General features: G+C 29.8%; 1 protein-coding gene across 1 annotated transcript in view; it reads right to left on the minus strand.

The window, feature by feature from the left end:
* Positions 1 to 5,704: 5,704 nt before the first annotated feature.
* nAChRalpha1 (nicotinic acetylcholine receptor alpha1) overlaps positions 5,705 to 16,877 on the minus strand; it is a gene marked incomplete at its 5' end in the record, with an annotated part of 27,348 nt that continues 16,175 nt past the window's right edge. Inside the window, 4 exon segments of the mRNA XM_014434455.3 lie at positions 5,705 to 6,272; positions 7,992 to 8,172; positions 11,594 to 11,727; positions 12,871 to 13,383. Coding sequence (XP_014289941.3) covers positions 6,072 to 6,272; positions 7,992 to 8,172; positions 11,594 to 11,727; positions 12,871 to 13,383 — 1,029 coding nt within the window.

The following is a 16,877-nucleotide window of genomic DNA, read 5'->3' on the forward strand; positions in this document are numbered from 1 at the left end:
ATGCGCTGTTTTAACAAGACCACTCATATTAGACAAGCATTTTGTATTTTTTTTTTTAAATATTATTCATTTATTTTTAAAAATTTTGAAGCTTTGTTTGTAAAAACATGGCATTTTATATATTTTTCTCAAAATTTATCAAAAATAATTTTTGTATTCCTGTTATTTTAACATTTGAATATATTATCATAGATGCAAAAAACGTTTTTCTTTTATAATTCTTGTTAGATTAGCGCATTGACATACTCACGGAATTTTCAAATAATGATTTAATACCAAAGTAACATCTTACTGGAACTTTAATTGTGCATGCATACATGTTTACATGTCTATGAACAATATATGTCTTTGAAATGTGACATATGAATCCTTACTTCCATATATAACAGCATATATTTGCTCGCAGACACATTTTTTTATTATAATGTATACATACAATATATTTACTGATGAATATTATTGTACAATATTTGGTAGCCATTTATTACTTATTAATATATTTTCACAAAATATTTCAGTTACATCTTATTGTATAAAAAATCTAACTCTTCTAATAGATATCAAATGCATTAGAAATACAAAATCCAATGTTGTAAAGTAAGTCGATTCAAAGAGTGATAGTTTTTATTTCAAAATATGTATATATTCCTTGTTTTGTAGCTCATCTGTAATATAGACATATATTAAAAAATAATAATAATAAAAAAAATAACTAAAATTAAATCATTATCACATTAAATTGTTTTATAAGATAAGCACAACCATATAAGATTAACAATTTAATAACAAAACAAAGCCAATATTTTATAACAGTAATTTAATAATATGTAATATATTTTATTCTATGATTCTTTTAGCTACAATGGAAAGTGACCTATAACCTATTTTCATATCCTAGTCAATGCGTTGTAAACCCATACCATATATTTGAGTTTTTTATTTACACATTAACATTTTATTTTTGTTTAAACAATGTCGTAAAACAACCAGTTAACATTATCACAACAAATGCTTGCAAATAAGATTTCAATAAATCTTTAAGCCATAATGTTTAAATATTTTAAATGTGTATTTAAGTTTTTACATGTTATATATTTTTACACCATGTTACGTTTTCATATTTACAATTTGAATTGATGATAATGAATAGATGAATATTTGGGAAGACACCTTAGGTTGTTTTAATAAAGTATTAACAAACCAATTTTGATGAAAAAAAAAATTATAGATGATATCTACTACATATTTCATTTTAAATTATGAAACGTAAGGGAATAATTATGTACTCAATCTTCTCTTTTAAAATAAATCCTTAGCAAAAGATTAGATTAATTTTTAACTATTTTCGGCATTACGTTGAAATCTAATAACTAAGTTCTGAAGTGCGCTAATTATCTTAACGTGGCTAAATTTTATTGAAAATAATGAAACCTAGTTTTGTGTTTATTTGTTTGCGCACGATTATCGATAAAGTTTAATCCCATTTTAGTGCTCTTATTTTTGCCTTACTCTTTTAAATTGACTGCAATATATACATGAATATTTAATAAAATTACACCTATTTACCAAAAATATTTTCTCATTTGCATTATGACACATCGATTTTGAAAATAATGCCAAAATTAATAGAGGCGATACTACGTTAAGGGAAAAATATTTTTACTTATCAATCATGGAAGAATTCATAAACCAATATAATTTATCCTGGTTAGTGTACGATTCGATAGGATACTTTTTATTTATTTGAAAGGAACGAAATCTGTAAACTTGAAAATTGAATGCAGTGAACTCCCTCTTAATTGAAATACACTTATCCACTGACTAGAAATGGAGTAAAATTGTTTTTCGACATGATTACTACGATTTAATCCTTTTAGTAACATTATCTGGGGGGTTAGATTTTTAAATTAACTTAAAAAATTTGTTTTGCTAAATTATTAAGCTACTTAATATTCTCACCAAAAACAAAAAATTAATAGGGTTGAGGTGACGTGGATTTTCACATCATCTGCAGTGAACATGTTAGTATGAAGATAAGCATCTAGAAGAAGAGCACTTACTGAGTCAAAAATTGTTTTAAAAATTATGTACTACCATTGAAAGTTTACCATAAATTGTGATAACTGATAAAACTAAATTTAAAGCTTCCGCATTAACTATTACTTATTTTATAAAATGTAAAATTAACAGTCTTCGATATAATTGAAAAAAAAAAATATCAAAAGCAGTTTTTTGAATCAGATTACTTTTTTTCAGATCAATTGATAATTTTCATTATACTGTATGATTAGAGAGAGTTTACTGCAATAATAAATAATAATAAAAAAAAAAAAATGAAAAACTTTTACGAACGATAAAATATGTACATAATATTTATTGTGGATATCTATTTTTATTACTCAAAGAGCTACATATATGGCCTATACATATTCAATTGAACAAATGAGCAAATCTTGATTACAGTTTCTTATATAAATGGTTAAGGCTGTGCAATTACAATGATTATGCACACAAGTTATTAAAAATTTTCTACAACTAAATATATAAATTCCAATGAGAGCTTGAAGATTTTTTTTATTTATACTCCATTGCCGTTTTTAATTTCTTGGTTAAAATTTATAGCCGTACAAACACCTTCCCAATAGTATGTACAATATATTCACACATAAGATACAATAATATAATAACTTGAAACTTGATTAATGTTAATAGTTTATTTATCCCCATTATTATTATTTATTTATATATTTATATATATATTTATATGCAATTTAACATGTTAATAATTTTTCTTTCTTTTTTTTTACGTTTTTTTGGTAACATTATTACACTGATCAGTTTTATTCTACAAAAATATTGTTGTTGATGAAAGTCAACTATTATAATTTATTGCCTGCCTTAAGTTATAGTAGAATACAATTAGATTAATTTTTTTTTTGTTTTTTTTTATAAAATGATTTTTGATGTGTAACTCTCCAGCAATTCATAATCCTGAATCATAAGAAGGAATTTGTTATTTTTATTTATTTTTATTATTTTTATATAAAAATAAAGTAAATCGTGATTTGTATACAGTTATTTTATGACTACAACGCCAACGCCTATCTAAAAAGAATGATTCATGATAATATACATGATACATAATGATAATCAATTAATTGTCTATAATTATAAAAAAAAAAAAAATTAAAGAAAATTTTATATAAAGCTCTTTTGTGGTTTAGTTAATGGAGTCTTTTACATTACTTTAACATTGAATTTGAATCAGAACAAATATCTCGGTAGTTTACTAGTGACTTACTTTGTTACTATACATTAACATATTTTAACAAATTAAAAAAAAAAATTATTTCCCTGCTAAATAAAAAATAATATTATGCGACTATGAAACATGCCAAAGTCATCCAAAATGGGTATAACATTTGGAATAGAGTATAAAAAGATATGTATTGAAAAAAGAAAATTCATTTAATATGAGATTTTAGTTATTAATATATCAAAAAGGCAGTGAAAGTTAAGCAAAAATTTAAGCTATGAAATTAAATGAATTTTAATAATTTTGAACCAATATTTTTATTATGATGAAAGTTATTGTAGTTATTTATTATAAAATAAAGGATACATGTAAATTAATTTAGTAAAAAAATATATATATTAAAGTTGGCTGTTCTAATAGTTATTTAACACCAGTTTAAATAATTTCAACTATAAAGCCAATGCAGTTTACTTTTGAAAAGTGAGTCCAGAACCCTAAAGTGTACGCAGTACTTAAAAGTGAATAAAATATTTCGACTGATGACGAGTTACACATTCGATTTTTATAAAATACTGTACAATAACAATAATTTTTTATCATAGTTACCTTGATGTATATTCATACATTAAATATATATAAATACAGCATTTCAAATTCTATATACAGTAGGGGTTCTTTGTTGCAGCTCACATACTTCACATATTTTACAATTTGCCTTTAAGGCATACATATACGTATGTTAGGCATTACATATTATTCAGGCAAGGTGTTTTCAAAGTATTAAAATGAGTCTACAGTTCTATTATTTACTAAAAAAGAGAATATTCAAAACATTCAATATGGCAAAATTTCCGAAGATCTTCAAATAGCTGCAATATTAAAATAAATTCAAAATGAAATTATTTACTAAACTAAATCTTTTAAAACAAATAAAATAGGATATGATAATGAAAGACATTAGAATTACTATTGTTATTAATATTTTTTACACCTACAGCCTATAAAACAACTATTCAATAATTAAGCTCAGATTTATGCATTGTGTTTTGATATATCTCTTTTTTATGAAGTGGGAAATTATGAATAATTTTAACTGGGAAACTGGAGTAATATTGATATTGTCATATTCGTAATGAGTGCTTAAAGGCCATCTAATCACTGAGCTAGTCTTTAGTAACTGATTAAAAATTTTAATCTTGTCGATCATTTCATAGTTACTTGCTGTAATTCAATTGTTAGTAATAACCTAAGTAAGTACTTTCCAAATATGTTAGTATTTTTTTTCTGACTATTTTTATTCTAACAAGAATATAAATATGTAGTTTAAAAGATATGTCATACTATACCCTCTATTTTTCAATAACAAAATCATTTTGTTCAGCCTGTTTAAAGTCTTTGGAAATTTTAAAGCTATGATTTTTTTGGCACTTGTTGAACATGTATGCCATATTCTTAACAAACTTTAGTTTTACCAATGGCCTCCAGGTGGGGTAGGATGGTGGAATTTGGTTCAGTGGAATTCTTCAGGTGGTTTTGGGTGGGCCTGAGTTGACTTCAGCTGTTTGTTGTCAACTACAGAATGGTGCCACAAACCTTTCTTGGTTACTTACTTGAAATATCCACAATGTAACTTCTGAAACCAATGTAGCACTATGGACTTATTAATGGTCTCCTGACCCCTGAGATGTTAGGAGCAGTTTGCATTGCATGGCACAGTAGTTTAATAGTTTAACTCATAAAAATAAATTTGACAAAAGTCGTTCTTCAACATTTTCTTTCCTAAGGCTTCAAGGTTATGCGGCTATTCTGTAATTGACAATAATCAGCTAAATTGGTAAAACAAACATTTGTTAAGTAGGTGGTATGCATGTTAAACAAGTGCCAAAATTATCATTGCTTCCAAATTGTTAGATTATCATTTTGCCAATTTCATAAGTCGGGATGTGAAATCTTTCAACATTCACCCTATTTGCCTGACCTCTCTCCAACTGAGAACAACTTTTTTAACTAGGAAAATTTTTCATGAGAGAAAACCATTCAAAATCATAATGATATTGAACTACTTTTTGGGATAAATATACTGGATATACATTGGAAAAAGTGCATAGGTTGTAGAGAAAATTTACGATACATATAAAAAATTTGCATATTACATTAACCCAATGCAATGAATAGAATGTTATGAATCAAATTTATCAGCCAATAAAAAAAATGTCGACAGATTGTTGGAATGATGAAAAAATAAATAGTACTTAAATAAACCTGAAGGAGAGGTTTTTGGACTAAAAAAAATAATTTTTTAGTTGCCAAACATTTTCTTGTTCTAATGTAACCTTACTGATTATCTCTATATAACCTTGCTATTTTTCTTCAGATTAAAGTTATGCATTATTTGTAGAGAATCTCAGTAAGTGAACTGTTACTACAGTTTAGTTAATTATAATTAAAAAAAAAACAAACAGAGGTTACCATAGACTAGTTCAATGTTTAGAAGGCCTTACTGTATTTGAAATATGTATGAAGATGTAGGAAACATCCCAAATATGTTTACATGTTGTAAAACTTGAATGGTATTAATTAAATTATAAAAGCATCACATTAAAGAAATATTTACAAGATTATCATTTTTTTTTTAATTTTAGATTTAATATTTTCAAGTCATTTCCCAGTTATTTAACATCTCATTTAATATATAAAAAATTATTTTGAGACCCAAAACACTTTGAAACATAGTATAATTTAAGGCAAGCAAGTTTAGACTACTTTGACCCGTATAAACATATAATTTAGAGTTTTATCTTAATTATAAACTTCACTACTCTTCCTCCGGCCCCATCATCATCCTCATCCTCTTTTTGGCAATGTTTGAATAGAGGATGTCTATAGGCTTAGTGGTGTCGTAGAGTGAAGGGGCTTGCAGGATAATCAGGGCAGTTCCTAAGATGCACATCACTGTAAACACGTATAGGAAGAGGCGATCGAGCACCATCGCTACATATTTCCAGTCTTCTATCACCTATAAAATATTAAGACAATTATTTACTGATTAATAATGATTTTCATCTATTTAATAAGGTTAATGGTATATATATTGTATGTATAGTCATATATTTTCCACTAAATGTTATATTTTTATATAACTAAATGGTTTATCAGTAGAAATATTGTTGAAGCTCTGGGAACATTGAACTGCAGGGTGGGATTATCCACAAATGACCAATCTATTCTAACCAGAGTTGGGCGGTCAAGATTTTATTCTGTTGAGCTACCACAAAATAAAAGTTAACTCCTTGGGCTGGATTTGAACCAGCCTCACAGCAGTTGTAAGGTTGCTAAGATGATGCCTTAATTCCTTGGGTATAAATTCCAGATATTGATAGTACTAACGCATGGGCTCAAACGATAATTTAAGGTGAATGTCGGAAAAATAAAGGATCTTCATTGCTTCCAAGCTCCTTTGTTCCTTCCCTTACATTCCTTTACTTTTAATTAGTAATCAACCATTTCATTTCTATTCCACTATAAAAAACCTTATAGTCATCTTTGATCACCATCTCTCCTGGAATAATCATATTTTCCTGATCACACTTGTGGATCTGTACAGATGTACTGAAACAATTAATAAAATTCGGTGATTCCATTCCTCAGCTTATAGTTTCCTCTCTTGTGTTCTCCCACTTCAACTATGGTTGCTTAATCTACAGAAGGCTATCTGCTTGGCTAGAGATAAGACTGAAGAGACTCAAAAACTGCTTCATAAGATCTTGAGGTTTCCTTAGCGGTCTCATGTTTCCTGTCGCTATATCGAGTTGAAGTGGCTTTATCCTACTTTGGATGGTAATATTTCCTTGGTGTGTTTCTTTTTAAACTCATTACTCTATATTCACCCATCCATTCATTAAATACTAGATCTCAACCGATGGATTTATATATGCCCTCTCATAGAAACGCCTCCTTCAGCAAATTCTTTGTCATTCCTGCAACCTCCTTTTAGAATACTCTTCTCATCTCTATTTGCAAATTTACTCCATTCACTCCTTTAACTAACTCTTATTAATTTACTGACTTCAGAATCAAACTACCATGTAGATATGAAAAATATGTAGAACTAAAACATTAATTATCATCATAAAATTGTAATTGTAACTTAAATATCAAACATTTGTTGGAGGCAGGGAAACAATCATGAAGTCTAAATTATATAATTATTCTAATTTTTTTCAATTTTATTTAATTTCATATTGTATAGTAGGCATTGAAATATTTTAAAATTAAGCGGTTGGTTGACATCTGTTGTGCTGGGTTAAATCGTTGGGGAAACTCAGTAATCGCTGAATTTATTTCAGCACCCCTTCTGGTTCAAATTGAATCAGTGTAGTATACATAAACTGTAAATGAGTGAGTAAACAATAATGCAGTGGGATAAATTATAAGTTAGCTACTGGAGTAAATTTGAGGTGGCTAACAAAGCGAATATGTGGTAAAATATGATTTTAACATTATAGATGGGTATGTCCATGAATGGATGATGTAAAATTACTTGTCCTAATATTAAAAACTGTATGTGATTTAGAAAAAGTAATTGAGACTCCGACAGTCTTATCTTCTGGTAGATTGGTCTTAAAAAGCACAAAGGAAGGTACTGAAGATCCCGGGCTTGAAAACATCAACTGCATAAAAGGCAAATAAATAAAGAGTAAAGAGTTAGTTTGTTAAAAATTAAATAGTTAATTACATTTTCGAACTTGTCTTTGTTCTTAACGTGTTGAGCAATAAACCTGGCGTCTTCGATAGTCTTCTCTAAACTCAGCGGTTTGTCAAAGGTGGGGGAGACGTCACCGCCAAAGAGATCTTCATCACCTCCTGGAGGCGGAGGCAGCTCCAGCTCCCCACAGCTGACCCGCTTACTACTGTAACTAAACAATCAAAGATTAGATATAGTCATCAATATAGTCACTTATGTTTTAATTAACCATTTAAACTATAAAGGGAATTCTCTTAACAAAAACACCAAAGTAACAACCACTTGTTGGATCTAAACCAACCCTAAATTTTTACTTTTTCAGCAATAAATTATGAGCATAAATGGAGATTATAAAATATTCATGCATACAATCTGGAATTGTAGAGAAATAATAACTTCTTGTAGCAGCCTGTTGCTACCTGATGGTTCCCAAGAAAACTATAAATAAAAGGAGTTACAGTCACAGCCAAGAGCTGACAAGAGCCATTACAGTTCAACCTAGTAGTCCAAGAGCCCGGCGGAAAGAAGTCAGTCATTCCACCCTAATTTTTTGTTACTTCAATGAAAACTATGTATAATTTCTAATCTAAATTGATGAGTCTGCCATGTATAGTTAAGGGGAATACAAAATAGCAACTGGTTCAAAATGTTTAAAAAATTAATTTTTCATTCATAGCTTCATATTTTTGTTACCACCAACAACACAAGGAAATCTAATAGAACATCATTTAAAGGAAAGTAAATTTAATAAGGACATATCTACGTTAAACAGTTCACGAAATATAGCTTTTTAAATTGCAATATTTCATAAAGAATGCACTGAAAAAACCAGTAGTTAGTGACTTAATTTTGAGAAATCTATATCTCAAAAATTGTTTGACCAACAGATGTCTCTCAGCACTCAAATTAAAGGTAGTTTAATGAGCTATAAAGTATAAAGTAGTGTATTATATACATCTCCATTAGAGTTTTTTATGGTATTCAACAAACTAAATTCATGAAAAGTTGATTTATAGCTGTTTGCATAAAACTTTCGTTTTATGAAAAACTATATCTAAGGGACCAGTTGACGTACATATGTCTGCCAGCACTCAAATTAAAACTAGTTGAATGTCCTATAAAGTAGTTTATGACATTTACACTTGAATATGAATTTGTCATATTAAATTTTGTCCAAACAACAAGAAATCAATTTATTTTTCCTAAATGAAAACTACTACTGCTACTAGAATAGCATGTGTGCTAGTAGACAACTGTATACCTCATGGTTCCTGAAATAAAAATTCACCAACTACTTATTTTCAGTTTATATTTTATGAAACATTTCTTTTTAAAAAAACTGTGTCTCATGAACTATTGAGCGTAAACAGCTCTATTAGGGTTCATATTTTAGTAAATTGACTCTACTTTAAATGATCTATTAGGTTTTCTAGTGCTGTAGGTAATTTTAATTATATAGAGCTCTGAATGAAATTTTTTTTTTTTAATTTTGTATTCCCCTTACTATACTTTGCAGACTCATCAATTTTGACAAGTAATTATGCATAGTTTTTAATAAACTAATAAACAATTTGGGCAAATTATTAAATTTTTTCTCCTCTTGAATTCTTGTAATTTAGTGGCTAAAAGAGAAATCACTATTCAAGATACATCTTATATTAATTTTAGTTAATTTTCTGTAGTAGAATTAACATTGACAATATATTACATTTGTAATTGTATTGATACAATGAATAAAGGATAAATAAGTGTTTTCTGATCTACTTAAAGCCTTAAAGCCTTAAAGCCTAAGTCTCTTAACATGAAGTGACTCTTGCATGGCATTTTCATGCCCAGAGATATCATAAAACTACAACTATTTTGGTACATAAACCATATTATAGTTTAAATTGTTTCTTCGTTGATATCTGTGTGGATAACCTAGGGTGGGTACCCCTTGACTGCTGCAAGGGTTTAAGGCGCTTAAACTTATAACTTGCTTTCTATTCTAAGACAATACCCTTAGGACTTACCACCACTTGACTGTAGACAATTACCCTACAAAATGCCGCAACCGTCCTGCGGAGATTCACTGCCAATACTCTTAGAACTTGCTGGTCATATGTTGTTGTTCACTTTAAATCACATCTGATCATCTTTTCTATTGAACCTAATCTTTCTGAATTTATTCAAGGCCTGCTAATACTTGTGAACCTCACCTCTTAAACCTGTACTAAATACATACCTTGACATTCTGTTTTCAACATCAGTCATTTATTACAAGGAAATTTGAATCTGATCTGAGAAAGTTTTGAAGATTCTTAGAGGATTACATGCCCTCATTTAAAAGTTATAAACATAACATTTTCATTAAACAAATCTATATATTTCTTAATTTTTTTGAGCGAATAAATTGAGATTAATTATTTAATTAATAAAAAAATAATAAATAGTTCCTGAATTTTACGATTTACTACTGTCACTAACTTTTATAATAATTTTCTAAGGTGAATATTTTAAAACAAAGTTTAGTCCAGTTTTACTGTTTTCATCCATTTTCCATTCTCTAACAAATTAATACTGAGTAAAGATCTATTTTGAGCAAATGCATCAAAATTCATTTGCGTTATAAACATAATCTTTTCATCTATGGATACTCAGAGCAGTGTTGATAAAATAAGTAATTTAAACAGAAATTATTAGATAGTTAATTTGATACTAAATATAAGTTAATGAGATACTAAATACTATCAACTAGTTAATGTGTTAATGACTAATGATAAATAATTTAAAGAAGGGAATATGGTCTGCAATTATGTTGGTAACCTATGTTTTTGGTTGTGATAAGATCTATTTTGATGCATTTTCTCCATTTAAACTCAACAAGTACATTCACTTTTAGATAACCTGATTTGATTGTATATTACACTTACTGCAAAGGATCATCAACTGAATTAAATTACTCTGTAATATTATAAAAATACAGTAACTGGCATTTTCTTAATAAATATTTAGTAAGTGATATATAGTCACTGTAGTTTTACAAACAAGTTACTGCATTTCTAATTAGTAAACCAGTTGCTAGGACTAAAAATATTGCATTTTAGGACTTTGAAAGTCAGATCATTATAGTATTTACTGCATTTTTAGCAGTTTTAAAGTGAAGAACAACTTTCCCTGATTACAGCAATGTGAAAATCCAGAACATGACTTTTTTGACTTGAGTTAACTTCCTGAATACCTATATAAACTTTTGATGAGCATATTCAAAGAGCCAAAATGTTGAAGATTGAATGAATACGTTTACATTTATATAATGTATGTAATGACAAAAAATACATGGCAATGTAAGTTTTTAGAAACTTTAAATACGTGAGTAGTTTTTTTGTTAATTATAGATCAGAGTAGAACCAACAGGAAAAAATAATTAATTTTTTTTTCATATATAATATTCATGATTAAGAAAATGCTAGTACATTTCTTCCATTATTCCTTATAATGAAGATTGGTGTTTTCGATTTCATGTAATATTTGTAATTAATAAGGAATAAAATCAATATTAATTATATGCTGGTAAATTATTAATGTTTTGTGGGGATCATAAGCAAAATTACCTGAGATATTTGTTAACATCGGGAGGAACTTGAAAGGCGTTTGTGATGATGGCCTCAGGAGGCTTGTCTTCATCATCATCGTCAACCGAGTCGTCTGACTTTGGCCTCTCGATGAACAAAACTTTTGGCAGTACCTGAGATCAAATTTTAATTAAAATTTAGAATCAAACTCTCAAGGGACATATATATTTGCACATTAGTAATATAAACATGTGAATTAAAACTATTGAAAAAGGATAATAAGTGTGCAGAAGAGGAAAAAAAAGTGTGGAACCAGGTTCAAGCACAATTCGATGAGAAGTATCATTTTAGTTTGGAAAAAATACTTTTATCATTAACAGAATAAAAAAAATAGAAGTATGAACAATATTTATCTGTAGGTATATAGAGAAATAAAGGAATATAATTTTTAGTAAGGCTTTATAGTGTACTGACAGGAGTGAAAATCTGAATTTTTAAGTGTAGCTAGAACCACTTAGGTCCACACATAATTGAACTTTGGGGTTCCACTAAAACCATCTGATTCCAGCTATATCAAATTATTACAATCCAAAATCCTTTGAAATATTCTTTATACTCCTTATTAAAGACCACAGTATTCCATTTGTTTTATATTTGGCCCGAAACCGATATTGTTCCTTTAATACTAAAATCCTTACTCACACAAACCTTGTCATGGAACTATTTCAATTAAATTATTAATTTTTTGTTGTGTTGTAGTTCTCATGTTTTTTGAGTTGTGTTTATCCTTTCAAGGAAGGAGTGTAATGGAGTAGATAATCTGGCAGAAAAACTGGACCAAAAAGGCCTTTGATGGACCAGAGGCCAGCCAGAGGAGTATGAGCAATCATTGGCTGCTTTCTATTTCAGTTTAGATTACAATTACGGACATTCCTATTAAATTCAACGTAAACCTGGCCTCCATGAGTGTTATCTTTTTGACTTTTGTTTTGAAAGAGAGTAAGTTCATGCTATTCCCTCTGCTTTTCAGTTGCTTTGTGTTGAGGTTATTACAATATATGTTGAGGTTATCTTAGAAGATGAATCATTCTTTTATAGTAAATCCAATAGTTCTTGACCTTTCATCCCAAATTAATCTTGATAACCCTCTGAGGTGTATGAAAAGAAGATGATTACGGGATCTTCTAACTTAGAATAGTGACTGAAGTTAGCTATCATTGGTTCCTTTACAAGATATTATCAGGTGTTCTAATTCACAAGTTAACACACATTAACTTATTGTATTTTTTAATTTCAATAAATAAAATAAAAAGTACCTGAATGAAGACCCTGTGTACCCAAGGCTTCATGCGATGAGTGACTGGTGAGCGGAAGTTAACGTTGAGCACGGCTATGGTGACGACGACGGATGCCGTCACAAGCATCATCGTGAAGAGGAGATACTTGCCGAGGAGGGGGACAGTGAGTGAGGTCGGTGGGATGATTTCGGCGAGCAAGAGGAAGAACACGGTCAGCGAGAGGAGGATGGAGATACATAGGGACACCTTCTCCCCGGAGTCAGACGGCAGGTAGAAAACTAGGACAGAGAGAAACGATATTCCGACGCAGGGGATGATGAGGTTGACCGTGTAGAAGAGTGTCTTCCTCCTCAGGGTTATGTTGAAGATGATGTCCGGGTAGGGTTCCTCGCAGCACGAGTAGAACTTTTCGTTTCGGACGGCTGGTACCTTCATGATGTCCCATTCGACGGATAGGTAATAGTCCTGCAAGTCGATCCCTATCTCGATAGTGTCCGAGTCTGGAGACTGCGACATGTGCCTCAGGTCCACCTGTCAAGGAAAAAAATTAATTATCCATTATTAGTTATGACAGTTTTGAACAAACACCTCAATTAAACTAATTGGTCTTTAGATTAATTAAATTGAGAAAATAATTTAGAATATAGCAAGAACTTTCTTATTTGCATTAAAATAGTCAACTATAATAAATAATATATAAGCGATTCTCTGGTCAATCTAGAGGATGTTTCATTGGAGTGTGTTGAGACATGATCTAGAATAGTCATGTTTGCAGCGGCGCCGGTTTGGATCAGGTCTGGGAGGATTGACTATTATTTTTTGGTGGACCCTTGGTAACCCATATATCCTGCTCTAAGATGGGGAGCTTAAGGAGTTTAAACTAAATAAAATACCTGAGCTGTGTGCGCTGGCTTGAAAAATATATTTCATGATCTCTCTTATTTTCCCTTCTATTAATGCTATTCCCTCAAACACAATTCGCTGCTTTGGTTTCATAACACCAAAAAAAACAACAAAAAAAATATTTATTTAGAAGTGAACGTATTCCAAATATAGTACCGTTGAATGAAGTCATTTTCTCTTCTGGTTCCCTGTAGACTAAGTGACCCCAGATTACTAAACGATATGCGGAATACGCCAGTCCAAAAAAAACCATTTTCTTGTCAGATGTGCTATCATAAAAACAAATCAATGATATGTGTAATATTAATTTTTATGATAAACATTAAAATGCATGGAGGTGACTAGGGCACTGTTTCACGATGAAGCCTAATAATATTAATTCATAAATATAATTATGCAAACTACAAATTACAGGGACTAATGATTTTTATTTTATGATGGAGGCGACTATTAATCATATTATACTAAACGCCTCTATATCCTCAGTCATTAATCGAAATGAGAAATAAAACAAATTCTTCAGATAACTAAGTTGAATGAAGTATTCGAGCTAATGACGCCGACAAAAATAGAATGCCTTTTGTTTTTATAACATTCTTATTTATAACCTAGTTGAGTAATTATAAAATTCATTGTCTGAATGTTATAATTATATTATAACGTTATAACTATAAACATCCTTGTTTATAAGGATAAATGTCTATTAGTCCAGTAAGATTGCAAGTTAGTCTGAAAGTCATTATAAACTTATTTATTTCAATGGATTCTAATGTAAAACTGTTTACAGACGATAGTAAAAATTTTTTCACTCCTTCAGAGTACGGAGGTCTAATATGGAAAGTTCTTTCAAATTTACTTAACGGTTTATATCCAATAAATCCCTAAATATTGCTAATTGCGTAACTATGTAAATCAGTAAAATTTAAAGGATTAAATTGCGCATTTAGTGTATAACAATCATATATCATCTTAGGTTCGCTAGTATATACATATATAACATAGATAAAAATTGTTGATAAGAATAAATTAATTATTAAAATTTTAGGATGTAAAGGAGCAGTATGGGATAATTGTATCGAAACGTACAAGAAAAATATAGAACAATTTACGTTCTATTTCGATTTTTTTTTTATCTCAACAATTTAAAAAAAAAACGTTTACCGTGTTTTTTCAAACATTTTTACATATTCATCTCCTGAAAAAAATTAGTTTTCGCTTACTTCCAGGCGCATACAAATTTTAGCTATTTTTATTAGGGCATATAAAAAATGGATAATCTTTTTCCTTTTTTTTAATTTAAGTTTTTCGACCACTAGAGCCATTTACACTGGATTTACAAAGTAGATTGGAATTTACATTTTATAAAGTTAAAATTAGAAATGACGTAGTGAGTAAATTACTATATTAAATTATGCATCCACTTATACATGCTGGAATTAGAGTTAGACTATATGTGATCGTAGATATTAATGATTTGTAAAAAGTGAAAAAGTTTTTGATATTGTTGTGGGATCTTCTCTCATCATCTCCTGTAAATCTGAAGAGAATAAGTGTGGTTCGTGAGCAATACATTCAGTAAGAATGTGCCTAACGGTGAGATCGTTTCCGCAGTAGCGATACATCGGTGCGTTTTCTTTTTTCATGAGATAACCGTGAATGAGTCGAGTATGGCCCTCCGAAGACGGGTTGATACAACATCTCTCTATAGCAGATTTAAGTTTCTGGTTGGACGTTTCACTGTCTGTTGGACCATTCTTAACTTGTTGTCTCTCATGATGAACTATTCGTCGTGCCACTCTTGCTATCAAATTTCTTTGATCTAAGAAATAACATCTTTATGTGTTGATGATGTTACGACTTTGCCTGTCTTTATAGCTAGTCTGCCTTTTCATTCTCGGTGATCCCACAATGACCTAGCATAAAATAAGACCCTTCAACCCATGCTGTTCAAAGTTTTCAAATGCTGCTTCAACTCTGTGTTGAAGAAATAAAAAAAAAAATAATAGCAAATTAGACTCCAACTACTCAGGAATTTAGAATTTAAATTTTTAGGTGAGAAGAAAAGTTAATGTGATGTGATATGATAAACGGCCAAGGTGTGAAAATAATAAAAAAATATATAATAACATTTTACTGAAAAATTTATTTAATATTTGAACTTTCTTGGAGCCCGGATTCATTGCTACGATTATATGGATAATCTTTGTTCAAGGGATAAAAAGTAAAGAAGGTTTAACAAAAGAAGAATAAATAAAAGAATGTACATTGTTTCTGGACAGCGGGTGCTAGGTCCCATCTAATCCACAGTGGAAATTAACTTTGTATTTCCTGAATGGATAGGATGGGATGGCAGGGAAGGAAGAAAAGGAAAAAAAAAAAAAGAAAAAGAGGAATTACTTTGGGAATTGTTTTCAGTTGGCCCTCTGACATTCTTCTCTGACCGAGCTCAAGGAACTGAACCAGCCTTCCCCTCTTTTATCGCCCCTCGACGATGTATCCATTTTCATTTCAAATGTCCTCTTGGGTATATTCTTTTTAACTTATCTCCTCCACTTCCAGTCGGTTGATTATTGCCTTCAAGTCGAATATTTATTTCGGTGCAAGTCAACGGTCCGATACTTTTTATATAGAACTATTGCATTATATTCGACATCTCTTTGACAGCATCTATTATTTAGATGGGAAGGAATCACAAAGGAATAGTCGAAGTGGGGGGACATTCTAGAATAATAGAATATTCTTCTCAGTTTTAATGAAATAAGATTAGATTGGAGGAAGATAGTCATGGTGGCGGTCAATAAAGGTATCAAAGTAGTAAAAAAAAAATTATTTATTGTTAACCAACGTTTAACAGATTAGATTAGATTAGATTTTTATTCAGGGCGATCAACATCTAGGTTATTACACCCTTTTTACTTCATCTATCTTCTTGACTTATAGTTGAATGTAGACTATTTCCTTTTTACACTGGTCGGTATTGGTGGATTATATTTTAGTATAAAGTTGTGTTTCTTTAAGAATTTTTATTATTTTGTCTATGGATTCTTCAGAGTCTTTAAGGGCCAATTCTCTTGTTCGTGGAATTTTATTATTTTCGAAGGCTTGACGAAATGATGGGCATT

Source organism: Halyomorpha halys, unplaced genomic scaffold (genome assembly GCF_000696795.3).
Source record: "Halyomorpha halys isolate HHAL.00 unplaced genomic scaffold, Hhal_1.1 Scaffold1375.1, whole genome shotgun sequence".
Taxonomy (NCBI): Eukaryota; Metazoa; Arthropoda; class Insecta; order Hemiptera; family Pentatomidae; genus Halyomorpha; species Halyomorpha halys.